The 27,768-nt window shown below is 42.3% G+C and overlaps 1 protein-coding gene across 5 annotated transcripts in view; it reads right to left on the bottom strand.

The window, feature by feature from the left end:
* Positions 1-27,768, bottom strand: part of GMPR (guanosine monophosphate reductase) — a 59,006-nt gene that overhangs the window by 13,903 nt on the left and 17,335 nt on the right. For all 5 annotated transcript variants that reach the window (XM_038390533.2, XM_043506991.1, XM_043506992.1 and 2 more), the window contains 3 exons: positions 20,290-20,371; positions 14,025-14,131; positions 3,822-3,864 (listed from right to left, as the gene is read on the bottom strand). In XM_038390533.2, the coding sequence (XP_038246461.1) occupies positions 3,822-3,864; positions 14,025-14,131; positions 20,290-20,371 (232 nt within the window). The remainder of the gene's footprint in view (positions 1-3,821; positions 3,865-14,024; positions 14,132-20,289; positions 20,372-27,768) is intronic.

Genomic DNA, 27,768 nt, shown 5'->3' with positions numbered 1-27,768 from the left:
TGTCTTTCAATAACCACGTATTGAACACCAGTGATCTCCATGCTGCTTTCAAACACTTCCATCATCAGGTCATCCAGTCTGGTGTGCATCTGGGATGTTATGTTTGTCTACCTTGGGCCCCAATCCTGCATTCAAATCTACTAGCATGGGCCCCTGGCCCTCCGGAGGCTCCCAACCATCAATCTATTAACGATAAGGAGATCGCCCTAATCTGTGTCAACTCTCAGAATGACACAGCCCTAATTGTTCTGCCATTTTGTCCAGCCTGCTGCCAGTGCAGGATTGTTGCCGAATCTCAAGTGTTTCTCAACCCTCCCCATCTCCAAGAAGCAATCTGGGGTCTCACTGAAGAGGGCTCTAATGCCCCAATGCATATCCTGACTAGCCAGTTGCCACGCCCACATCTGCACTTCCACAGTTCTCAGAGAGCAAATTTCTGCTCAGGGCAGCCCAAAGAGACCCTTTGAACATTACAAAGACAAACAGTTAAACATTTTGAAGTAGTTTCCTGTTGTTCTAATTTCTGGAAAGATTCCCATTGAAATAAGAGTTTTTTCACTGGCCAGGTCTCTTCCCCTCCAGCTTGGAATGCAGTGAGGTCATAGTCCTCAGCTTGTAATGTCCTTAACAACAACCAGGGCAGGAGACTGAGCAGGATCAGGCTGAAGAGAGACTGGCAGAACAAAGAACTAACTGCACCAGGGGTGACTGTGGAACAACTGACAGTAAAATGCCACATGGGAAATTCTATCCAATACAATCATTGAGCGGGGCCGACTTAGCCCTATGGGGTATATCTATACAACCTACAGGAGTGAGTCCTGTGATGGTGTCGCTGGTGTAGATATGTGGGCAGAGTTGGCATCGAGGTTTGTTGCATAGATTGGTTCCTGAGTTAGAGTAACTATGGTGTGGTGTATAGTTGCTGGTGAGAATATGCTTCAGGTGGCGGGTTGTCTGTGGGCGAGGACTGGCCTGCCTCCCAAGGCCTGTGAAAGTGAGGGATCGTTGTCCAGGATGGGTTGTAGATCACTGATGATGCGTTGGAGAGATTTTAGCTGAGGACTGTATATGACAGCCAGTGGAGTTCTGTTGGTTTATTTCTTGGGCTTGTCTTGCAGCAGGAGGCTTCTGGGTACATGTCCACCAACCTGAAGCATATTCTCACCAACCAATCCATGCAACAAACCTCGATGCCAACTCTGTCCACATATCTACACCAGCGACACCATCACAGGACCTAACCAGATCAGCCACACCATCACCAGTTCATTCACCTGCACGTCCACCAATGTAATATAAGCCATTATGTGCCAGCAATGCCCCTCTGCTATGTACATTGGCCAAACTGGACAGTCCCTACGTAAAAGGATAAATGGACACAAATCAGATATTGGGAATGGCAATATACAAAAACCTGTAGGAGAACATTTCAACCTCCCTGGACACACAATAGCAGATTTAAAGGTAGCCATCTTGCAGCAAAAAAACTTCAGGACCAGACTTCAAAGAGAAACTGCTGAGCTTCAGTTCATTTGCAAATTTGACACCATCAGCTCAGGATTAAACAAAGACTGTGAATGGCTAGCCAACTACAAAAGCAGTTTCTCCTCCCTTGGTGTTCACACTTCAACTGCTAGAAGAGGGCCTCATCCTCCCTGATTGAACTAACCTCGTTATCCCTAGCCTGATTCTTGCTTGCGTATTTATACCTGACTCTGGAAATTTCCACTACATGCCTCTGACAAAGTGGGTATTCACCCACGAAAGCTTATGCTCCAATACGTCTGTTAGTCTACAAGATACCACAGGACTCTTTGCCGCTTTTACAATTCTAACAGCGCTCCACATCCCTAGGTCATGTCACTCATGATGTGATCTAAGGGTCCTGTGATAGTTCCGAGGATTCCAAGCAGCAAGTCGATAGTACCCAGCTGGCAGCAATCAGCTAGAGTGCTAGCCTGGCCACTCACTCCAGAACTGAAGCTTCCTGACTATGGGTCCCAGATCACAAGGATCCTGCTTTAATCCTCCCTTTATCATCTGGCCTATTCTAAAGATAGGAGCTATATGCAATCCTCGGAGCTGGAGTTGGATTTCAACTCTCCCAGCACTCACACAAAGTTTGGGTTGGTGCAGATCTGAGGTTTTGGTTTAGGCCTCTAATTTCTACCCTTTGAAAATTTCCCAGGTAAATATAAGAACATAAGAATGGCCATACTGGGTCAGACCAATGGTCCATCTAGCCTAGTATCCCCTCTTCCGCCAGTGGCCAAATCCAGGTGCTTCAAAGGAAATGAAGAAAACAGGCAATCAACAAGTGTTCCATTGCCTGCTGTCCACTCACAGCTTTTTGGCAGTCAGAGGTTTAGGGATACCCAGAGCATGGGGGCCACATCCCTGACCATCAGTGGCTATTAGCCAAGAAGGACCTATCCTCCAAAAAACTTATCTAAATCTTTTTTTGAACCCCCATTATAGTTTTGGCCATAGCAACAAGTTCTACAGGTTGACTGTGCGTTGTGTGAAGAAGTACTTTTTCGTTTGTTTTAAACCTGCTGCCTATTAATTTCATCAGGTGCCCCCTGGTTCTTGTGTTATGTGAAGGGGTAAATAATACTTCCTGAGTCACTTTCTCCACACCGGCCATGATTTTATAGATCTCTTTCAGATGCCCTCTTAGTCGTCTCTTTTTCAACCTGAACAGTTCCAGTCTTTACAATCTCTCCTCATACGGCAGCTGTTCCATACCCTTAATCATTTTTGTTGCCCTTCTCTGTACCTTTTTCAATTCTAATGTACCTTTTTGGGGAGATATGCTGTATCACAGTGCCGTGCCATGACACTGGCATCACAACATGCTAGCGTAAAAATGACACTGTGTTGTCCTGTTGCACCCTGACACTGTCATGTTGTAACACCCCCAAAGATATTCCAGGATTTCTTTATGCCGTTCCATCCCAAAGTGGGGATGTGCTCAGCCCCATCAAAATCAGGACTGCCCAGCTTAAACATGAACCAACGTCAACCTTACTGCTATGACTGACAGGCCCCAGCTGTAATTTCTGTGAACAACAGAAAACACGTAAGGCAGATTCTGCTCACAGTCACACCAGCGTAAAGTTGAAGTAACTCCAGCGAAGCCACTGATATCAGTGAGAACAAACTCTCTCTCTTAATAATTAACTGGGATATACTGAAAGCTTGCTCAGCCCCAGCGGCTTAGTAAAAATAAAATCCCCATTCTTCAGCTGTGCGACTGACTCCCTACAACTTACCCCGGACATTGAGTTTGCCTGTAATCGTTTTGCTGCATACGCATTGTACCTTCACTAGTAAGCCTGCTCTCAACAGTGAGCAGCTGAGCAGAACTGAGGGTCAGCATGAACTGCATGTGTCTTACGCATGGCGTAGCCATGAACCGAACCAAAACAAAGCCTAATGTCAGGCCTGCCAGATTTGGCAACGTCCCAGTGAAGTAATGGTGAAAGCTAGTTGGAGGTAACCTTTATCTTTCAGCTACTGTCTCTGCAGGTCATAAAACTCCCACCTCAGTCACCCCAATGGTCTAGTTTCTAAATAAGATGTTGATCTGTGCATTTTTTTGGTCTGTATATTTTGGACTGTATAAATTAGATGTAGGGCCAAATTCATAGTGTGTGTATTAACTTTAGTGGGGTTACCCCCGGGGATGAAGATAGCCTGGTGCTGATTAGACATTTAAGGCCAAGTTCACGCTGATGTAACTTTACTGACTGCATGGGAGTTTCATCGGAGATTAATTTGGCCCTCAGACTCTAAACACGACGTAGTGTACTTACCAAACGCTTTGGCGACATCTCCTGGACAACTACAGCCTCCATCCTGCAACAAGCAAAACAAAATAGAAGTCAGTGAGCAGCAGGGAGCTCACATTCATTGGTGCCCACAAGGCTAATTTGACACAGCAAATATTTGTACAATACAAAACCTGTAATATCACAGCAACCCTTGGGAACCAGCATGGAAAATTCAAATGTAATGATTAGCATGATTAGGTGCCAGTGGAAATGACAAAGCTGTGTGCGCATTTAGGACAGAACAACTGGACAGGATTTTTAGGAACCCAGATTAATCATTGTAGTTCCATTATCTTTTAAACCTTATTTACTCTGCTACACATTCTGCTAATGATACTACTGGTAAAAGCAGCAACATACACTCCCTGTTGCAAACCCCAGAAGCATAAAAATTGGAAATGTAAGCCCTCAATGCTCACACAGGCCACCTCCCTGTCAATGAAGGGCTGTGCCCAGTACTGCTGCTACTGAGCTCTGTTATAAACCAACAGACATTTTAAGTGGTTTATTGTACATTGAGGAGTCACAGCAGAAGGCAATGTGCTAGCAGAAATATTTTTTTGATGCGATAATCCACAAGTGAGTTGGGTAATCTCGCCTCTAGTACAAAATATAATTCTCTCATCATGTTCTTCACCATCAGCTATGGGCTTCATAAAGCACAAGCTTGAGGTTTTTCATCTTAGACCTGAATGTTTCATTTTCTGTGCAATGTGGTGGTGGCAGTGAGTGGAATGCTGGTTGGGGAAGAGCCATGTAGGTGGAGGAAGGGAGGAATGAAGGATTCTGTGTATGTTATTGTAGATCCTGTCCTGTAAAGTGCTGAGCGTCTATTGCTAGATGCTAAATGCCCTTTGAGCTGATTGATGAGCATGTAATCTGAGGGAGCACCTTACAGGATCAGCACTTTCCAGGTAGGCCTAATACGTTTCCTGCTTTTGATTTTGTTGTGCAAGCTGCTCCAAAGCTAGTATTTTTACCTCATTTTGCTTCACTTTTTCCCCATCTGTAGCAGTTTGTGTTTGTGTATGACCCATGAAGCTGAGCACAGCCAGAAACTCCCATCTCTGCCACATTTTAGGACAGTGGCAGCAGTGCGTGTGTTAAGCCTTGGGTGCACACACAAGTGTTTTATGGGCTTTCCAAAGGAAACTGAGCCATTGGCCTAAGTTGGTATCATGGTGCTTTGATTGCCCAGGGGGAATATATCCTGCTGATGTTTGGGGTTTTACTCTATTTGCAGATAGCAAGAGAGACACTCTGAGAGAGGTTAAGATAACTAAACCTCTTGCTGTCAGCTCCCACAAGGGAATGCTTCTGGACTGTGAGCAACACTTTTTCACTGATGGGCGCCATTCGTGGCTTCCACTCCCTCTCAAAGTCTGCCATAGCCCGAAAGACAGATCATCTTCGATGAACAATGTACGGCATTTGCCTAATTGTTACTGTCTGTCTGAGAACGTGAGGCTAGTTTAGCAGCAACAGCAGTTGTGTTTATGGGCTATACCTGTTCAGTAGCTTTGTATCTTATTATTGCAACTATCCCAACTGCACAGGTGACAGGGACTTAAATCCTCCCTTAAAAACTTAAGTAATAGGGACCTTAGTGTATAATTATTTTTTATTCATTTTATAATTCACTTACAGTGCAATAAAACTACCCAGTGCATAACAGACAGAGTAAGATTAATGCCCCAAACATCTGAGCATACAATCTAAGATAAAGAAAAATACTACTACTATTTCAGGACTAAATGGTGTTTTTTATCAAGAGAGATCTCAAAACCATTTACAAAGGTGAGTAATCATCATAATCCCCATGTTACAGAGTGGGTAACAGGCACAGAAAGATGTGATAATAAATAGTTCCAGATATACTGTGATAGAACAAACAAAATGTCACACACAATAACCTGTGTTAAAAGAACATTACTAAGATTGCAAAGTCAAGCATCCCAAATTTGGGAAATATCAGGTTTAAGGTTTCCTGTACAACATTTTGTGCATAAGCATTATGATACAGTCTTTAATTACATGATCACATACTATTTTTTCCCACAGGACCCAGTTCAGTCAGTCCCAGTTCTCCCACATCCTGGCTCCTCATCAGAGCTGTCTCCCTTCCCCCTACACCTCAATTTCCTTGTCCCACTGGGTCTCAGTCCAAGTCTCCTTGCCCAGCCTGCACTCCAGCTCCTCATCCAATCTCAGTTTCCTCCCACCTATTGGCTCCTAGTCCCCTCTGGTTCCCTCCCTGGCTCCCAATCCCAGTTTCCTTGCCCAGCCAGTCCCAGTCTTGCCTTCCACCCCAACACCAGTCTCAGTTTCCCACTCCCCTCATCCCCACCCCGCCTGCCTCCATTCCTGTTCTTCCCAACTTCCAAGGCTCCTTTTCCCGATCTACTCCCTCTGCCAGGTTCAGCTCGTCTCCTCTGTCATTCAATCAGAAAGCTACCTCCTCCACCTACCTGGGCCCCAGCAGTATGGAGGGAGGGGTCATTTAGAGCAAAGGCTAACCAGGCTCCCTGCTCTCAGATCAGGTGCCTGGACTGTCACAGCACACAGCAGCCCAGGGCTGCAATTGCAGGGCAAGTCCCGCTCAGCCAGAGGCAGAAGTAGGCTCAATGCTGATGGAATCTTCTGGGAATTCAGCAGCTAAAGTCTGTACTGACCACGTGCAAAATTTGATTTTTCAAAGGCTTATAATAACTTAGCCAATTTTTTGCAGCTTTCATGGGGACAACAAATGGTATGTGCCTGAGACAAAGGCCACCCTCCTGCCAAATTTTGAGTTCCTGGTTCAAAGCATGGGGGCGCTATAATTTTTCACACAAAAAAGTTGCCAGAATTTTTTTTAACAAGGAAAAACAAGCATATTTTCCCCTAGCCTCATTCTCAGAAATGGCTGAATCATTTTGTCTGAAATTTTCCTAAACAATTCAGCCTGGGGCAGACCCAAGCATGGAAAATTTCCCTCCAAACAGTTAAAGTCTGGCAAAATTTGAAAACAAGATATTGTAATGGGAAGTGTCAAGCAACTTTGATAATAAGTTGTTCTTTCAGCCCCACCTATAGCACCAGCAAAAATATATATCCGCTATACTACGTGAAGAACATACATATGGCACATGATAGACACAATACAACAGTATATACATATGGCACAGGTAGGCAAAATGGAGTGACAGCAGCTGAGTGAAGAATACCTAAGTCACCCTACTTATGTAGCAAGTGATGGCTCAGACAGGCTAGGGGGTCTCTACCACATGATGAGGCAGCATGAGAGAATGTGCATTGCCTCTTTGTGGGGGCACATATAATATATGCCATCGTCTATAGTAGAAATGCACTTCATTTTCAAGATTTCAGAGTAGCAGCCATGTTAATCTGTATTCGCAAAAAGAAAAGGAGTACTTGTGGCACCTTAGAGACTAACAAATTTATTTGAGCATAAGCTTTCGTGAGCTACAGCTCACTTCATCGGATGAAGTGAGCTGTAGCTCACGAAAGCTTATGCTCAAATAAATTTGTTAGTCTCTAAGGTGCCACAAGTACTCCTTTTCTATTTTCAAGATTGTTGGCTTATTAAAGTATATGTCTGCTTTTCTATGCAGGACAATAGTTCTCTGACCTAAAAGAAACAAAAAGAACAAGTAGTACTTTCTAAGGTGCCACAAGTACTCCTCGTTCGTTTTGCTGATACAGACTAACACAGCTACCACTCTGAAACCTAAAAGAAAGAGAAACTTTTTCCCAAGCAAAGCCATGAAGAGCAAACTTGCCTCCTGAATAACCTCCTTTCTGCAGCTTACTTCTGCACTTTCATAAGACCAATATGCTAATGCAGCAGGGAAAGTGAAAAAGGAGACAGTTGGCTCTCAGACAAAATAGCAGGGGGACAAAAAAAGTCCATGTCTTTTTCACAGTGTTTCCTCTTTTCTTTCAATGGATTGTGAAAGATTCATTTCTGAGATGAGCTTTGGGTCTTAAAGTTTAGTTAAAGCCAAAAAAATAGGTGGACCAAACCTCATCTCTGGTGCAACTCAACTGGTAGATAGGGAATGAATTTGGCCCACCATGTAAGAACTGGCACCTTCTCACTCAAAATATTTGCCCCGTGAGTAATATCTACTCACTGTATTGATTTAAACAAGTTTTAAATCCAGTTACCATTGCAGTGCTCGTACAGCTATGGGAGAGTTAGCTGGAGCCTGTTCTGTTCACATAATGCACCCACCACTGTGATGTGACCGGTCCATTCCATTTTTAAGATATCCTTCACTTTGTAGGCAAACAGCACCACAGCCAGCGGTATGCTACCTAAACAAGACTAGTTCATGGATGAAGAGCAAATGGCTGAAAAAGCACTGGGAAGTGGAGGAAAACCATTCCAAAGAACTAACGAGTATCAGATCATTACCCAAAATCAAGGGTGTCTGCCTGCAGATCATGAAGAAGGCATGTAGCTTTGGAATACTTTGACATTCCTCGTGGATACCAGATATCAAAATAACCACAGCTGCTAACAATGCTTCTTCCACTTACATTCCACCCAGACAGATGCTGACTTGGCTCGGTGATCCATGTATTTGTCACCTCCAGGATTGATTCTTGTAACACACAGCACCTGGGGCTGTAAACAAGAAGCTGTGAAAATCCTCAGGTGGTTCAGAATGTGGCAGATCCCCTGCTCAAGCTTTCTGAGTTGATGTGCACACACTACCCTGGTTTTCCAGTCATCACCCCAATGCCTGATTGAATGCTGCAGATCAGTTACAGTGTTTTCCCCAGGAATTGAAATTCGGGGGGGGGGGGTTCAGGGCCATGGAGGAGTGAGACCATGAAGGTGAAGGTGGTTCTATGGCACCATAGTAAAAACTGAAAAATGTTTCATGACCATTTAATTAGATTTAACTCATGTTTTAAAATCATCACAAAAATTAAAGTTGGCTACTCAAGCCTTCTATGAAGCACTACATTTTCATCCTTCTTGGTTTCTTGTTATAATTTTGCACAACTCTGTTAATGAACTTCTTGGATGCAATGCATTAATCTTCGGTGGCTTCTCGTGTGTCCGGTACTTCCATTCCTTCAACTGATATGCTCATTAGATCATTCACAAGATCAGATAGGAGGAGACTTCTTTCAGAACACAAAATTCTACTCAATGAGGCAAAAGAACACTCAACTGTAGCTGTTGTGACTGGGAGTAACAAGAGATGAATTCCTACTTCTTTCATCCCAGGAAACATAGCACAAAGATGGGGTCAAGCCACTAGTGATGATAAAAAAAGAAGTTGAAGTCAAATCTTCATTCATTGTTCAAATTCTCTATTCTGTCCTGAGCACATGGCAGCCCCATTGCTGATAGTGCCTCACTTCACTCAACTTTCGGTGTTTTATAGGACAGGGATCTGTAAAAGCTACATAGAGGTTGAGCAGAATCTATAAGTCACTGATGTAGATTTTTAAAAATCAAGTCTATGTACTTTTTCAGGTGTCTTAACAAACACTTCTTGTCCTCTTCACTTAAGGATTCAATATAAATGCCTTCATTACTCAACTTCTGGACTGAAGTCTTTGCTTCTTCCAGTACTTTTTCAATGATAGCTCTCTGATCCAAATGTAGCATCTATTGCTCGACAAAGATTTACTACTGTTGTAGCAGATGCCTGGATGGCATTGTTTAATGATCCAAGTGGTTTCAACAGTAGACTTATAAGGGAGAGAATGGCAATAGTCTTCTCTGAACAAAGTAATCCACCAGCCTCACTACTTAGATCCATCCCATTTTGATAGATACTTTCCAAAGCCAGTAATAATGGCTGGAGTAATTTTAAGACAACAGCCAAGGATTGCTCATGAGAAAGCCAGAGGGTTTTCCCAGGTTGGACTAATTTGAACTTCAGTCCCAGTGTATCTTCTATATTTTCCATGATATTCAGTCTTTTTGGACTCTTGCTGAAAAAAGAATATAATGAAGACATTAAATTTATAGCTTTTTAAAACGTCTTTTGAAAAGTCTGCAGCTCGTACGAGCGCTAGCTGAAGTAGATGGCCTCTGCAGTGTGTATAGGAGAGATTAGGTTTACACTTTTCTCTGAGCAAAGCTTGTACTCCACCATGTCTTCTAGAGAAGTTTGCAGCTCCATCAAATGCACAAGTAGCCATCTGTTTGGGGTCCAATTGACAACATGTAACTCTTCTAAAATGTGGGTTGTCACAGATACAGCCGATATGTCTTCTATAACTTGAACATCTAGAAATGCATCTACTGGCCGACCATTGACACCAAGATAACGGACCAATGACTTAATACTTGATGCGCATTTGCATCGTTGCATTCATCAGCCGGTATTCACATTTTTTTTTGTGGTGAGAGAGTTCTTCGCTTTTTCAACGGTTGAGTCTTTCACTCTTGCACCACATGCTTCTAGCCAGTCAGTTGAGTTTCTGGCAGAAAGATAGTGAGCATTTGCTGGTCTTGTTCAGAACCAGTGTTCAACTTCAGGATGAACAAGTGACAATGAACTTAACACTGGCCTCCAGTTTGTAGTGTGTGGTATCTCTTGCTTAAATAGAAAGTATGATGCCACAGCCATGTTTGTTCGTATGAACTGTGTTGTGTCTCCAGCATTCTTAACAGTCTCATTAACACTTACCGGTGTTGTCCTTGGTCAGTGGAGACTCAGAGTTAAGAGATGCTTTCACATGAGTTCACCTCCCAGGTGGGGGGCAAAAAGGCACCTTGCTTGTTCCTCCAGCTGCTCACTGTTGTTCGTTGTGCCACTGTTCACTCCATCGCTCTGTTGCCAATGGCCCTGCACCGTCACCTTCTGCTGCCATTTGCCACTGTGACCTCTGCGAGTTGGTCTCTTGAGGTACCACCCAGCTCTCAGTGATTTCAGCTGAGCTCTCGGTAGGGGAACCTCATTGCTAGTGCAGACTGGGCCGTCTCTTCCACAGAAACACTGTCCCACAGCAGGTCTAAGCCCTTAGACCTGATTTTCAGTGATTTCAGCTGTAATGGTCACTTAACAAAACAAAAGACACTCTATGGAGCCTGATCAGCTCTGTCTTTAAACAGTGGAGAGGGGCAGGTCAAATAGTACTTGTGACTCAGGCAGACCATCAAGCAAAACACCTGTCCCCACCCTCTCTCGATGCCCTCAATCAGCACAGGCTAAATACAGTTCTACTGCCCTTTACTCAGACAATAAGAACAACTACATTTCATTATCCTCCACCCGCGCCCCGCGCCCCCCACCCCACCGCATTCAAGTGATTTGCAACCCAACCCCAGCCAAAATCTATCACTTGGGCAACACAGGTTTCAGAGTAGCAGCCGTGTTAGTCTGTATTCGCAAAAAGAAAAGGAGTACTTGTGGCACCTTAGAGACTAACAAATTTATTAGAGCATAAGCTTTCGTGAGCTACAGCTCACTTCATCAGATGCATCTGGGCAACACAGTTCTGTTTGCTAGATACCTAGGTGTGAATGTAAATACAATCTGGTCCTGAAGTCCCCAGCTCATCACTAGCTGTCAGGGAGAGCTCATTTAGACTTTGCTTACAAATCATAATTTGAAATTATTAGGTTGGCCAACATCACCAAAATGAATGCACTGACATTGTCATAAAGAACAACAGCTGTATAAGGAAGCTAATCTATGTTCATACTTTTCAAATCTATTATACTTTTTCAGAAACACGTATTTTATCACACACTGTATATGCTTTTAAAGTGTGTATTAATGTTTCAATTTAAATTCAAATGTCTAGTCACTAAACAGGAAACACTGCACGTAACTAGTTCACAAAACTGGGAGCGGTGTTGGGGAAATTCAGGGGGGGTGTACACCCCCCCCAGGAGCGGTGTGGGGTAATCCCATCCTCACCCTCGGTCTAGTCCCTTTACACTGGATTCCACTAAAGGCCTCGGTTCCAGCTGGAGGAGGATTCCCCTGGCTCAGGTACTGTAGCACACAGCCACAAGGCTGTCCTCCAAGGACTCCCCCATAAGTCACAAGCCCTGGCTTAAAGGGTTTGTCAGGGGCAGGCTGCAGACTTTCCAGGCAGTGGTGCTGCCCATACAGCAGCCCAGGGAGGCTCTCATAACTAACACAGGCACCAGGTTTAAATTATGCTGGAAGCTGCTCTGGCCCCCAAAACTGCCCAGGATCAGGAGTGTGCAAAGGTGGCTGAAAGCCATGTTAGAACTCCCTCTGCCTGGGATGCAGGTTCTGTGCCGCATCTCTTAGGTTATGTCTACACTACAAGCTAGGGCTGTGATTCCCAGGTCATGTAGGCATACTTGTGCTAGCTCTCAAACTGGCAGCAATGTAGCTATGGTAATACAGGCAGCAGCAGGGGTGACATGGGCTAGCCACACTGAATACATAGCTAGAGGGTTAGGGTGGATTTGTACTCGGGATGGATAGTGTTGCACAGGCAGCTGCTATTATTTTTAGCACACTGTTACCGTGAGTATATCTACTCGATCTGGGAATCACGCCATCTTCTCAAGTGTAGGCACAGAGGGAACAGAATCTCCCCTCAAGTCCTGATCTTCAAAGCTTCAGTGGGTTGAGTCCACCCTATTTTATGGACACACCTCTCTGACATAAGCCTGAGCTTTCTCACAATAAAAATGAAGCCTTTCTATCTTTTTGTGGATAGGGGGGAGAGAACTAAAGAGAAGGTAACCATTTTAAGTGAGTGGATTTTGCAAAACAGTCAGATATCACAGTGATGTGTGTGGTATAAATGCATAACGTTACATTAGAACAGATAGCTAAGAAATATGCCATCAACAAAATTCACAGCTAAATTCAGCCCACAGACCCTTTATTATTGGTCATGACACAAGAGTCAGAAAGAACCCAGCTGCAATGCTCAGATCCCAAGCAGAGTGCACAGTGCCAGCAGTTAGGGGGGAAAATATTTCCTTTCTTTTTTCCTTAACAGAATGTATCTGAGCTTGAGATCAATGAAATGGATTAAATATGGAGCCCTATCGTCTCATTGAACTAAATGGGGTTGCATGGTCATAAATGGGAGGGGAATTTGAGTCAATCACTGTTCTGACTTTAACTGTACTTCAATTACCGTAAAGTCCAAGTATTAAAAAAAGCCCTATTACAGTGCATCCAAATACTGGATTCTTCCTTGCCTTGCCGCCAATTGAATCCATTAACAATCTCTCTACAAGGGAACTCTCATGTGTAAATTAATGAAAAGACTCCCATTCCCATTGTCTCTTAGTAACTGTAATCTCTCCAGCAATTTAAGGGAGCCAGACTCAAGTACTGGCAGAAGGGACGACAGGTTCTTGTTTTTTGCCTGCTGTCAAAAGCCTAAAGCCTTTGTTCTCCAAGCATATGTCTATACTTTGAGCTGCGGGTGTGATTCCCAGCTCAAGGAGACATATTTGCACTAGCTCTCATCAAGCTAGCATGCTAAAAATAGAGTGTAGTCACTGGTGCGAGTGGAGGAAGGTCTAGCCACCCAAAGTACTTCCCCAGTCTAGGCACATACTGTGGGCAGCTAGCCCCTCCCACTGCTCACAATGCTGCAGCTACACTCTGTTTTTATCATACAAATTTGACGAGAGCTAGCATGGGCATGTCTCCTCAAAATGGGAATCATACTCCCAGCTCAACATCTAGACGTATCCAAGAGGCAAGTGAGCAGTGTTTAAGTGGACAGAGTTTATTAAAAAACAAACGAACAACAAAAAACAACCTAGAGTTGAGGCCCCAGTCAAACCTTGGATCTGGGCCCAAATCAAAACACCTGATCCAAGACTTTAAGGAGTTTGAAATATGGATCTGGATCCAAATTCCACAGAAACAGTTGTTTGGCTCCAAATCAAAATGTTAACTTTCTTTTAATTCTGTTAATTTATATCCCAGACTTTGGAGTTTTGTAATTTTCCATTGGGAAGGTGCGGGGGGGCTGAGAAGGAAATTTTCAAAAGCATAAATAGGAATTAAGTGCCCAATTCCCACTGAAAGTCAGCGGGAATTGGGTATCAATTGTACCACTGCAAACCTCTGCATGACTAACTAAGAACTACAAAAGAAAGTTTAATGAAGATCCTTAGTTTCAGTGTTCTGGGCTGTTTATTCAGCATTCCTGCCCTGATTTGCAGCGAGTGGTGTTTGGCAGACTATACTCACTTACAGAAATGATATGCCCCTTCAAGCCATGGGCAGAGTCTGCACATTCGATCACAGCACTCAGCTGAGGGTAGCCCACACCTGTCTTAATCCGGGTGGTGCACACAGAACCTAGATGAAAAGAAAATAAGATCAAAAGAATGTAGCCAACAGGCTAGCAGAAAAATGTTTCTACTGATTTTTGTTTCCGCAACAGTAAATTGGGTTTTAGCCTAAATGAATATTTTTTTTTAAACAAAAAGTGTCTGCCTTCCATGGAAAATTTTAATTTTTCATTATAAAACAACATGTAAAAACTGAAATATTTTGATTTTGAAACACTGCCACAGTGGCTCATGGGAGTTATAGTTCAGATGCCTCATATCCCCATTCCCTTTTATCAGCCAGACTCCCAAGTTGGACTTCCTTTCCTATAATGCACCACCATTGCCAGGGTCTCCCATGATGTACTTCCCTCTAAGAGGAAAGACCATGCCTTGTGGGAGATGTAGCCCAACTAGGGAATCTACTATACAGAAAAGAATGCTAGCATGAAGCACCAAAACTACAATTCCTGTGAGGCACCACAGCTGCATTTTTGAACAGATATATTTTGGGTCTTTGGAGAAATAATTTGATGTACTAATTTCTCCTGAAAATTTAAAAATTTTCTGAAGGAAATTTAGACAAAACCTTTTTCATTTTTGTTGAAATTTTCCACAGAAAAAACCCTCCATCTTTTTAACTATCTTTAGTAGCCAGAGCAGCAACATCTGGTTGATTAAAATAGCTGAGGACATAGAAAAATGAACAACCAACATTCAAAAAATAAGGTGAACAAAGGAAAACTGCACTGTGTAATATAGTAGGAAACAGAGTCTAGACATTACATCTAATTATTAAAAAATGTAAATCACTAAAACAATAAATGCCAAAGTTATCTTTGGTGTAACCACAGTGAAGTGTCTTCAGTATTTTTTTTTTTAAATGAAGTAAGAGTCAAATAGAAAGTGGCCTTCTTGACAATTCAGTGTTGTCATTTAGGATTCAGACAATGCAGCTCTGCATGACGACCAAGAAAATTTCAAAGCTGTTATAAAATAGATTCTAATCTCCAGTTTTGTAAAAAGAAAAGGAGTACTCGTGGCACCTTAGAGACTAACAAATTTATTTGAGCATAGACTTTCGTGAGCTACAGCTCACTGCATCGGATGCATTCAATTTTTTTCCACTGAATGCATCCGATGAAGTGAGCTGTAGCTCACGAAAGCTTATGCTCAAATAAATTTGTTAGTCTCTCAGGTGCCACAAGTACTCCTTTTCTTTTTGCGGATACAGACTAACACGGCTGCTACTCTGAAACCTGTCAGTTTTGTAAAGCAGTCAAACAAACCCAGATTCCAAAGCCCTAATCAACATTTACAAGCAGAAGGGAACTACTGGAAAAATAGCAACTTCCACTGATCTTTCACAGAAGTAAAGATATTTAAACAGTGACTGATTTTTCTGAAAACTGGTTGGAAAATTAATTTAAATATAACCTTCACTGTAACTATTTAGCTGCCTCAAGCTTTATAATTTATCAAGGCAGTTTTCTTTGAAAAAGGATGGGAGTTCGTCTGAGTAAAAACCTCAAGATTTGATCTTCTGTGAGTGAACTTTGTTACGGCTGCTTCTAGGCTGGATTACAACTGAAGATCTTTTCTGACAGGTCTCCCAGCAGAGAGTATAGTGCATTCACTGTCAATTGTCTCCACTTAGATGCCACAGACTAAATTATTTCTGTGATGATTCACCTGTACGGTAGTCATTACACCTCAACATCTCTGCTGTTTGCATGTAAGGTATCTTATGGTCCTCCTACATTCTATTTTTCTGGACACAACTGCAAGCCTTTGCAGCTCTCAAATTATCTGTTCAGGAAGTTCATTACATGAGCTAAAATCCGCCTGTCCCTGGATCTTTTAATCAGTGAGTGCTACACTGGTCAATCCGATTGACACTTTCATAATTAAACCCAGTCTTATCTGTTTTTACATTTCTCTTTGCTTTGCATTGCGGTCCAGCGGCCAAGCCCTGAATCGAGCCTTAGAAGAACTGCATTCTGTTCCCAGCTCTGCTGCTGACCTGCTGGATGACCTTGGGCAAGTCACTTTGCCTCTCTGTGCCTTAGTTTCTCTATTTGTAAATTGAGGCTAATGATACTTACCTACTGTGTTAAAGTGCTCTGAGAGCTACCAATGACAAGCGCTGTATGAAAGATAGGTATTACTAGAGCAACTATTTTCTGTTTTCTGCTTTCTGTTGAATGCTCTGGGATGTTTATATCTAAGTGTTTTCTAATGGTCTGCAATCACAGCTATTAAAAAACAACAAAGCAGGCTTCTATGAGAAGGGGAAAGGTAAATGGGAAGACAAAAAAGGACCTTTGTCCTTGTTCGACAACCAACATCCAGCGACTGAGGGTTTGCCAACACTTTAAAAAAAAAAAAAAAAAAAGAAGACCCACAGCAGCGAGTGCCAGAGTTCGCAAAGCTCACACTCTGGGGCTAAGAGTAGCAGTGTAGATATTTGGACTTGAGTTGTAGCCCAGGCTCTGAAATCCTCTCCTGCTGGGTTTCAGAGATCAGGCTCCAGCCTAGCTCAAACATATATACTGCTATTTTTAGCCCCATAGCAGGAGCCCTAGTCAACTGACCTGGGCTTTGAGACTCATGGCCACAGGTCTTTTCTTTGCAGTGTAAACATATCCTCTAAGACACAGGCCCAAAGGGGTAGGAGACAGAAGAAGAAGAAAGAAATTCTAGCTCTATATCCCAGATAGCAATACCAGGGAAGGGAACAAGGAAAAATACAAAAGACTTATGCAGTCCTGTGGGATCCTCCCACACAGATTTAATTTACCCTAGAAAATGCTACAGTGATTGGCAGCTAAGAAACCATTAACATACACATTACAACTACTAAATATTAAAGCATCATACTTTGTATTTAGTGCTTTTTCATCCATGGATCTCAAAGCACTTTAAAGAGGTGTGCAAGGAGGCAATCTGATCTTAATATCGTTTTATAAATGATTTAGTGATTTGCACTATGTTTATTAGGCAATAGATTAAATAAGAGTGCCTACCCTGAACAATATATCCTCAGGAGACTTAACTGAGATGATTCAGCCTGTCTTTTTTGTAACAGGATGCGGCAAGTCTCACCAGCAGTCCTGAACATAGCATTGCCATTGATTGTGCTGACACCACCATGCTTCCTATCACCCACATATCTTTATCTCAGAAAATAACACCGTGAAATAGATTCCAAAGCCAGAAGGGACCACTGTGATCATCTAGTCCAACCCTCCTATATAACACAGGGCTTAGAACTCATCCAAAATAATTCCGTTTGAACTAGAATATCTCTTTTAAAAAACATCCAATCTTCCACTTCCAACCATTGGGTATTGTCATTGCTCTGTCTGCTAGACTGAAGAACCCATTATCAAACTTTTGCTCTCCATGTAGGTAATTAAAGAGTGTGATCAAGTCACTCCTTAAACTTCTCTTCGTTAAGATAAACAGATTGAGCTCCTGTCACTACTGTTTGCTAATAGAGTCAGAGTGCTTAAGGCCAGAAAGGATCCAGTTTGGCTTCCTATATAGCACAGGCCACCAACACCCAGCACCCTAAACCCAACACCTGAAATTAGACCAAAGTATTACAGCCCACAGGAGATTAGACTATTATGAGCCAAAGACAGAGAATAGGAGGGACTGAGGTGCTCCAGTGCCCAAGGTCCCTGCAATGGAAAATAACTAAGTGAGATGTACCCAGAGAATCCTGGCAGTGACCCGCACCCACACACCGCAGACAGAGGTGAAAAAAAAAAACCAGTCACTGCCAATCTGCTCTGGGGGAGAAATTCCTTCCTGCCCTAAATATGGTGACCCTGAGCAAGGACCAGCCAGTCAAACACCTGAGAGAGAGAGAGAGAGAGAGAGAGAGAGAGAATACTGAGTGCCACCTCAAAGCCTTAGGCCCTCCCCATTCAATGTCCCATCTCCAGCCATGGCCTTCTCTGATGCTTCAGAGGAAGGAGATTAAAAAAAAAAAAAACCCACTAGGGAGGAAGATATCCTTTCCTGACCCCTGCAGGTAGCTGGCTGAAACCCTGAAGCATGAGCTTTCAGGACCATAAGCCATAAATTGGAGGTGAGCCACAGGGCTGCTAAGCTGTACCCCCTACCATCACAAGCAACCCCATCATACAGTTGCACTCATAAATTTGTCCAACTCGCTCTTAAAACTAATGTCCCCACATCTCCTGTTGAGAGGTGTTCAGAATCTCATCGCTCTAAAACCTCCTCCTAATTTCCAACCTGAATTTTTCATGGCCAGTTTATATCCATTTGTTCTTGTGCCAACATTGTCCTTTGGCTTAAATAGCTCTTCATTCACCATGGTATTTATCCCGCAACGTATTTACAGAGAGCACGCATATCCCATCTCAGCCTTCTTTCTGCTAAACAAGCCAAATTGTTCCAGTCACCTCTCATAAAATAGGCCCTGAACTCCCCTAATCATCCTAGTAGCTCATCTCTGTACCTGTTCCAGTCTGAATTTATCTTTAACATGGGTGACCAAAATTATACACAAGTATTCCAAATTAGCAGTGCCTTGTACAATATCATTAATATTTTTCTCACTTTACTGGAAATGCTTCGCCTGATGCATCCTAGGATTGCATCTCCCTTTTTCACAGCCGCATCACACTGGTGGCTCATAGTCATCCTGTGATCAACCCACACACCCAGGTCTCTTGCCTCCCCTTTTGCATCTAAGTGATAAGCCCCCAGTTTGTAGCAGGAATTATTATTAGACCTAAGTGTATTTTGTACTATTGAATTTCATCCCATTTCTGTCACTCCAGTTTTCAAGATCCTTCAGAGTTTCCTGTCTAATATTCCGATCCACCTCTGTATTGACGATGCCTCCTCCCATCTGTGTATCATCAGTCAATTTGCAACTCCTACTTTTTGTGCTAAGATCATTAATAAAAAAATAGTAAATTAGATTGGTCCCAAGTCCAATCCTCGAGGTACTCCACTAGTAACCTCCCTCCACTCTGCTATTTCACTTTGCAGTACAACCTGTTGCCTTCTCCCCTTCAAGTATATTAAATTCATTGCATGTCCCTTATCTAAAATAATCAGTTATTTTCACAAAGAAAGAAATCAGGTTAGTCTGGTATGATCTATCTTTGGTAAACATGCCCTTTACCATTTACCTCCGTTAATTTAATTATTCTTCATTTCACTATTTGTTCTAAGGCACTTTGCATACTACTGAAATCGGATTTACAGGTCTATAAGCACATGATCACTTTATTCCATTTCTTAAATATAGGTAGAATGTTAGCGATGCTCTAGTCATATGGTACTTCCCCCAAATAGACAGATTTATTAAAAATCCTTGTGACCAGAATACCAATCCCATGAGCCCATTCTTTCAGCATTCTGGCATGGAAATGATCTGGTCTCCCTAGTTTTTGCATATCAAGGTTTTCCTCCACCACATATGTTATAATTTCCATGTCTAGACACTCACTTCATCAGCCTTACGGTCTTCATGAACATGTTCCATATTATCATCCTTACTGAAAACCAAGGCAAAGCATTCATTTAGTTTTTGGCTCATACCTAGATTATCTTTAATCTCTTTCCCATCCACACTAGCATCCCAACCTCATCCTTCCTTATTCCTTTTATTTAGATAAATAATAATAAGGTTTTTTAAATTTCCTTGGCAAGAGTTAATTCAGCTTGACTTGTAGCAATTCTCACTTTACTCCTACATTTTCTAATATGCACAATGTAGGGTTTTTTTGTTCATATACCCTTATTTTCCATTCCTACGTGCTCTCTGCTTACTCCTAATAGATGATTTATTCATCCAGCTTGATCTGGTGCTTTTCCCTACAAGTTTTTCATTTGCTTGCGATGCAAATTTCAGACAGTTTTTATATAGTTGAAGAAATTCCAAGCGTCCTCCACATTTAAATCCTTGAGCTCTTCAGTCAATCATTCTTGTGGCTCTTCATGCATATATCCTGCCTGTTATCTCTCACATATAGTGTCTCTGAGAAAGGACTCTACGACTCTGTTAACATGAAAGGGCCCACACACCTTTAAAAAGTGCAACCTTGTGCACAGGTGAATGGCTGTGACATATACATTGAGTTCATCTGTGCAACAACTCCTCCACCCACATCTTCACTTTTCAGCCCAGATTTGACTTACCAGGTCCGATACCCACTTTAATGATATCTGCTCCAGAAAGAATAAGTTCCTCCACCATCTCTCCTGTCACAACATTACCTGCCTGAGACAAAAGCAACAATATTATACACGGGAGATTTTAAAGCCACGTGCAGTGGAAAATAACTATAATACTGCTGGTTTTTATTCATTTCTTATACTAGCTGATATACCAGGAAGGGCAAATAGTTAAATTCACTCATTAGGGAACTGTACTTCTGTTATCATTAAAATAAGACCAAGTTGTCCACTGTACATTTCCTATAAATTAGACAAATAAGACAGGTACCTCTTGGATTCAAATGAGATTAGCGATTGGCTCAAACATCTCTAAACTTAGATGTTTGGAATCCAAGTCCAGTTCCAGATTTCAATTTTGTGGCTGGGTCTCTTCTTCAGTAATGGGTTGCATTAAAACCCCAGATGCAAACAATCTTTAACTTCCATGGGTGAGTCTGCAGTTCAGGCCCATCCCTAAATGAGCTCCCCGTCCCCCGAGCTATGCTAAAAAAGGTTTGATAACCAAAGAACAATGGAAGTTAAATGGGCAGAAGAAGCGAAGAACACCTCCTTCTCCTTTATCAAAATCCATGCATATATAGAGAATTTTCCTATAGAATTTCCTGGTATAGCAGTCTTGATCTCATCTTATAATGCAAAAAGAAAAGGAGGACTTGTGGCACCTTAGTCTCTAAGGTGCCACAAGTCCTCCTTTTCTTTTTGTGGATACAGACTAACACGGCTGCTACTCTGAAACCTGTCTTATAATGCAGTTACTACTGCAGCATATTTTTACTGCAAGCTTTACGTGAATTTAGAAATAGCAGGTAAGATAGCAGCAATTAAAAGACTCCCCAGTAGGGTAGGTCTCACTATACGCTGGCCTATCCTCGAGAATGTTGGCATTTACAGTACCAGTTCCATGACTTGAGAGATTTGTAAATGCCTCTGATCCACATTCAGAAGTGCTCCAAACATTTCATGAGCATTCCAAGTACTGCTATAACAGCACTAGCGTCTTGTAAGCACTGCTGCCTACCCCACTTGTCCATGGCCAGCAGAATTTTGCTATAGTGGATGTTACTGCCTGCAACTGAATTGTCTTGAAAATACTTGTATCTCTAACGAGAGCCAGAGATTAGTTAGATGAGTCCAAATGCCACTAGCTTGTTTTCAAGAAACATGTTTCCTGAAATTGTCAGCAATTATCAGAATGGGAGACAGTAACAATGCTTTGGGGGATCCTCTGAGACAGTACTGTTATGGGGCAAGATGGCAGCTACCACCCTACTGCACCCAATGGAAAAAACCCTGCATCCTTCCCAGTGAATCACTTATTCTTGCAGGGCCAAATCCGCAAGTCATTTCCCACAGCAGCAAACATCCAAAGAGTATACATGCCAACACCTATGGGAAGTGCATGCATCCATAACCAGGCACAACTCTTGCATGTTGCTTGATTCCTGCATGCCTTGCATCATCCATTTGTGATCCTTGTGCTAGTATGGGTTGTTCATTTTAGGGAGGATCTGAATTTAGAGAGGTTAAAAGCCACTTAGATCACCTTTAAATAAGGATCCTTACTAAAGCAGTTGTTTGTGGCAGCACTGATATGGAAGACCAGGGAGCAGTTCTTAAAATCCAAACTCAGTATTTACTCAGTCCTTATTCGTTCACAATTCCTATTGAAGTCAACGGAAATTGGATAATGTAGGGTGAGGCCCATTCTCTGTTTGCTGCTATTGGCTTGTAACTCACTATTCATTTTTTTAAATGCATTTCAGTTCTCTTTTAATTAAACTGCACTAGTCAGAAAGCCGCCATTTGAGGCACTTAACAAACCAGCAACATTGTGGGCAGTAGACTGGGGTGTAGAAAACACTCAAAACCGTATGAAATGGATTTTTTAAAATAACAAGATAAAAAAAGATGAAAGACCAGCAAAAACTACAGGATGTAGAATTGGCTCAGTGCTTCCAGCAAAGTGCTGCTTCTTTCATGTCCTGCCACCTCTTGCTATGCTTTATGTTGTGTGCTCTTGGGTGAGGTGGAAGGAAGTGTGGCACTTGCAAGATTAAGAACACACTCTGTATCACTAAAGCAGATTACCATGTGCACAATGTGATACTTGGTATGTTATGGTATGTCAAATACCAGAGTGCATGCAGCACATTTATGAACCTGGGCAAACAGGGCCTGGTCCAAAGCGCACTAAAGTCAGTAGAAGTCTGTCCATTGACTTCAATGGGCTTTGGATCAATATATAAGCAAGCACCTTTGTTGAAGTTCAAAAGTATTACACTTGCTCTTTTTTACTAACCTTTTCAAATGTATAGTTAAATTAACTACACTGTTCTTCTCACTGACACAGTACAGTGTGTTATCTGATCATCTCCTATACGGCCCAAGAAGGGTTAACCAGAAACCACAACGGGAAGCCATTCCCACAGAGACAGCACTCACAAGAAATGTTCATTCACGCTGCTCAGACTAGGAGTGAAAAGACCTTCACCTCCACCACACCTTTTCTGTGTGCGTGTATACAAATGGATATATCTGTCTACCTACATGGAAACCTATCTATGTCTATAGAGGCTCAATATCTTAGGAGCAAAACTGAACGGTGTTATTAGGGTAAGGAGGGTGAGATTTTCAAAAGCTCTTAGTTTTGACCTCACTCTGCTCCCATTGAAGACAAATGGGAGTTTTACCATTGATTTCAGTGGGAGAGCAGAATTAGGGCAATACTGAGTGCTTTGAAAAACCCCACCAAGAAGAAAAGAGGGGGTTACTTCAATAAGAAAAACCTAGAAAAGTATGGACAAGCAGTAGGGATGAAGAACCTGTAAAAATAACTAAGGATAAAGAGCAGGTAAAAGAGTACTTGGAAACATATACAAATAAGCCACCACAGGAGATATGCTACCTAGAGCATTGGGGGAATTAGTTAGAGACAATACTAATTAACTAAGGAATTTACTATACCATTGAAAATCACTGCCATCTTGAAGTACCAAAGTGGTGGACAAAATCTAATGTGCAGTAGAACTTGTTTTTAATAAAGGCAAGGAGAAAGACTCTGGCAATTGCCATCCCATACGTCTAACTTCTACTTCCTACAGCACGAAAATAATTTGAACCAGGGCTAATTTTAAAAGTCACTATGGGTTGGATCTGCAGCTGATGTAAACTGAAGCCAGTAGGTTTGGAGTTATGCCAAACTGCACTAGCACTGGATCTGGCCCTATAAAAATCAAGGACTAACTCTAGCACTACCATCATCTGACTTTGCAATTTCAATTAAAGTCACAATGGTCTCTACGAGGTGACAGAACCATGAACAAGCTCCCGGGTGAAATCCTGGCCTCACTGAAGTAATTGGGCATTTCACTATTGACCTGAATAGGGACAGGATTCATCCCAACTTTATAAATACTACAACCTTTTCGACAGAATTTAAAGTATTAATGAACACTGTAGACATAATGTTAGGAAAGCATTTGATTCAGTGTCTCAAGAAATCTTATTAGAAATATTAGAGAGACAAGGTGGGTGAGGTAATATCTTTTATTGGACCAACTTCTGTTGGTGAGAGAGACAAGCTCTCGAGCCACGCAGCAGCACTCTTCTTCTGATCTGGGAAAAGGTACTCAGTGTTTCACAGCTAAATATAAGGTAAGACAGATTTTTAAGCATAAGGAGTTAACACCTGTTGCAAGCGACCATTCACAATGAAGCGGGCAAGTAACACCTCATCGGTCCTAGGACAAAGGAGGGTTAGTGGGTTACCGTGTGGTGTAATGAGACATAAAACCAGCATCTCTACTGAATCCATGATTTTTGGTGTCTAGTAGAGTTATGAATTTAAGCTCCCAGGCTGGCCTTTTGAAAGTGTTGTGCAGATTTCTTTGAGGATAAGGACTGAGAGGTCAGATATGGAGTGATCCTTTTGTGAAAAGTGTTCGCTCACAGGTGATAGGATGTTTTTGTCTTTTATCATTTTTCTGTGGGAGTTCATTTGAGAGCATAGCAATTGTCTAGTTTCATCCACATAGTTGTTGAGGCATCTGACGCACTGGATGAGATACAGCACATGTTGTGATAGGCATGCATAGGAGCCATGGATCTTAAAAAGGTGTGTTGGGGGCGGGATTGATCATGAAGCAGTGGAGATACAGCTTCAGGTTTTGCATCTATTGTTATGGCAGGGTCTGGTGCCTCTTTGAGTTTGTGTATCCTAGTCTGTGGGAAGTTTGCTTCTGATGACAAAGTTTGGCAAGGCTGGGGAGTTGCTTGAAGGGCAGAAAAGATTTCTTTCAGGATGTGGTCCCCATCAGGTAAGGGCTGTGACTGTTCGATGATACTCCATATGGGTTCCCGTATGGGATGGTAGATGACAATTAGGGGTGTGTGGTGTTTTTTTTTCTGTATTGAAGCAGGTTCTCTCAGGGAGAGGTTGAGACTTCATCTGGAATACTGTGTGGAGTTCTGGTCTCCCATGTTTAAGAAGGATGAATTCAAACTGGAACAGGTACAGAGAAGGGCTACTAGGATGATCCGAGGAATGGAAAACCTGTCTTCTGAAAGGAGACTCAAAGAGCTTTGCTTGTTTAGCCTAACCAAAAGAAGGCGGAGGGGAGATATGATTGTTCTCTATAAATATATCAGAGGAATAAATACCAGGGAGGGAGAGGAATTATTTAAGCTCAATACCAATGTGGATACAAGAACCAATGGATATAAACTGGCCATCAGGAAGTTTAGACTTGAAATTAGACTAAGCATTCTAACCATCAGAGGAGTGAAATTTTGGAACAGCCTTCCAAGGGGAGCAGTGGGGGAAAGAGACATATCTGGCTTCAAGACTAAACTTGATACATTTATGGAGGGGATGGTATGAATGGATAGCCTAATTTTGGCAATTAATTGATCTTTGATTATTAGCAGTAAATATGCCCAATGGCCTGTGATGGGATGTTAGATGGGATGGAATCTGAGTTACTACAGAGAATTCTTTCCTGGGTGTCTGGCTGGTGAGTCTTGCCCACATGCTCAGGGTTTAGCGGATTGCCATATTTGTGGTCGGGAAGGAATTTTCCTCCAAGGCAGACAGGCAGAGGCCCTGGGGGGTTTTTGCCTTCCTCAGCAGCGTGGGGCACGGGTCACTTGCTGGAGGATTCCCTGCACCTTGAAGTCTTTAAACCATGATTTGAGGACTTCAATAGCTCAGACATAGGTTAGGGGTTTATTACAGGAGTGGGTGGGTGAGATTCTGTGGCCTGCGTTGTGCAGGAGGTCAGACTAGATTATCATAATGGTCCCTTCTGATCTTAAAGTCTATGATTTTATGAATTAGGGTGGCCTGTTCTATGATGCAATCTACTTCTCTGGTGAAGTAGCCTTGTTTGCTGAAGGCAGTTTTAAGTGTGTTAAGGTATGTATCCTAAACTTTCTACTCAGAACACATTCTGTGGTATATGTGTGCCAAGCTGTAGAAAACAGATTTCTTGGTGTGCTAGAGTGGTTGCTGGATCTGTGGAGGTAAATGTGGCGTTTCTGGTATATTCTGTAGGTTCCATTGTTGAAGCTGATCATGATGTGCAGGAAGTTGATGCTGGTGTGGGAGTGTTCTAGAGAGAGTTTGATGAATGGGTGGTGGTGGTTAAAGTTGTTGTGGAAGTCTAAGAAGGATTTTTGGTTGTCTGCCCAGAGGATGAAAATATCATCAGTATATCTCAGGTATATCACTGGTTTCATGTTTCATTTTTCCTCAAGATGGGCTATGAAGAGGCTGGCATATTGGGGAGCCATCCTAGTACCTATTGCTGTTCCCAAGGTTTGGGGAAAGTGTTTGTTGTTGAACGTAAAAGTTGTTATGGGTGAAGCTGAAATGGTTGAGTTTGGTGTTTTGGGGGGGGATATCTGAGTGTTGTCCATTGTCTTGTAGATATCTGAAGCAGGCAGTGATGCTGTCATGGTGAGGGATGTTGGTGTATAGGGAGTTGATATCCATCATGGCAAGAAATCGTTAATATAGAATTTCCGGAGGAAGTTGGTAGTGTCCTACAGGAAGCTGGCCTTTCATGCAGGGAGTGGTTTGAAGATGGTTTCTGTGAGTCCCGATATTCCTTGCGCAAGACTTCCATGGCCAGATGTGATGGGTCTACCTAGATTCCCTTTTCGTGTATCCATGTAGAAGGTCCCTGGGATGGATTTATGGGGGATAACGGTGTAGACTTTCTCTTGGAGTTGTTTGGGGAAGGAAATGATGATATCCTTAAATTCTTTAGTAAATTGTGGTGTGGGGTCTTCTTTACGTTCTTTATAGTACGTGGTGTCAGATAGCTGTTGGCCTCATTGACATAGTCATCATGGTTGAGGACTATGACAGTGCCCCTTTGTCTGCTGGTTTGATCATTATTTGGTGGCTGGCTTTCAGGGACTGTATAGTTGTCCACTCGGCAATGGAGAGATTGTGGTGGATGTGATGTTTGTTAAGGATTTCACAGTTTATTTTTTTCCTGAAGCAATCAATGTAATGTTCAAGTGTGAGGTTTTGTCCACTAGTTGATGTCCAGTCAGATGATTCATTTTTCTTATGACTGTTAGTAGGGACATTAGTAGTTGTGGGTGGTGGTGTCTGTGTTGTGAAAGAATTCTTTGAGGCAGAGTTGGAGAAAGAATTCTTTTGGTTCTCCACATTACTATGGTGTCAGGTTCTGTGGTGGGGGAGAAGTTCAGTCCTTCGGAAAATATAAATAATTCAGCTCTAGTTAGGGGTAATTATATTGGGGTGTCATGTAGAATCCATGTGGTGGGTCCTGGTGTGATGGTTTCTCCCTGAGGTGGTGTTTTTTGGGTTGTGGAGTTGTAGTTAATTCCACTTTTTGCTTTTATTAACTCCCATTGACTTAGGGAGGAGCACTGCCATGCTGATTGAAAGCTGTCTAAAAGACCACTGGCAAATGGCAATGGATCAAGGTGAGAGGACGTGCCTAGGAGGTACAGCCTTCTCTAGCTCTATCTTCCTACTTCTAATCCAAGGCCAAAACACCAGATCATGACTGTGCCCCTCTTGGTAAGATGAGCCAGGAACCATTTGAGACAGTCCCACCATGACTATTATAGTAGCCATGATATTCTGAGCAGATCCAAGACTAAATGTCATTTCTGTGGACAATGAAGTCACCAAACAGAGTCAGTCCGAAGAGCTATGTAAGCACAACTCAGGGGAGATATTCTAGCAGTTTTAATGTAAAAACCAAGGATGGAGATGAATTAATTTGAATGGTGCACAGGAGTATCATTAGGAATAATGGGAGAGAATTAAAAAAAAAAAAGAGACACATTTAGGATGAATACCAGAAAAAACTTACTGGCAGAGTCATATTTTAGGCCATGTAATAGTCTTCCAATGAAAATGATGGAAATCCTACCATTTGGGACATTTAAAACTAGATT

The sequence above is a fragment of the Dermochelys coriacea genome, chromosome 2 (genome assembly GCF_009764565.3).
Source record: "Dermochelys coriacea isolate rDerCor1 chromosome 2, rDerCor1.pri.v4, whole genome shotgun sequence".
Lineage (NCBI taxonomy): Eukaryota > Metazoa > Chordata > Testudines > Dermochelyidae > Dermochelys > Dermochelys coriacea.
Note: the sequence above shows the minus strand (reverse complement) of the source record. Positions and strands in the feature narration are given on the sequence as shown.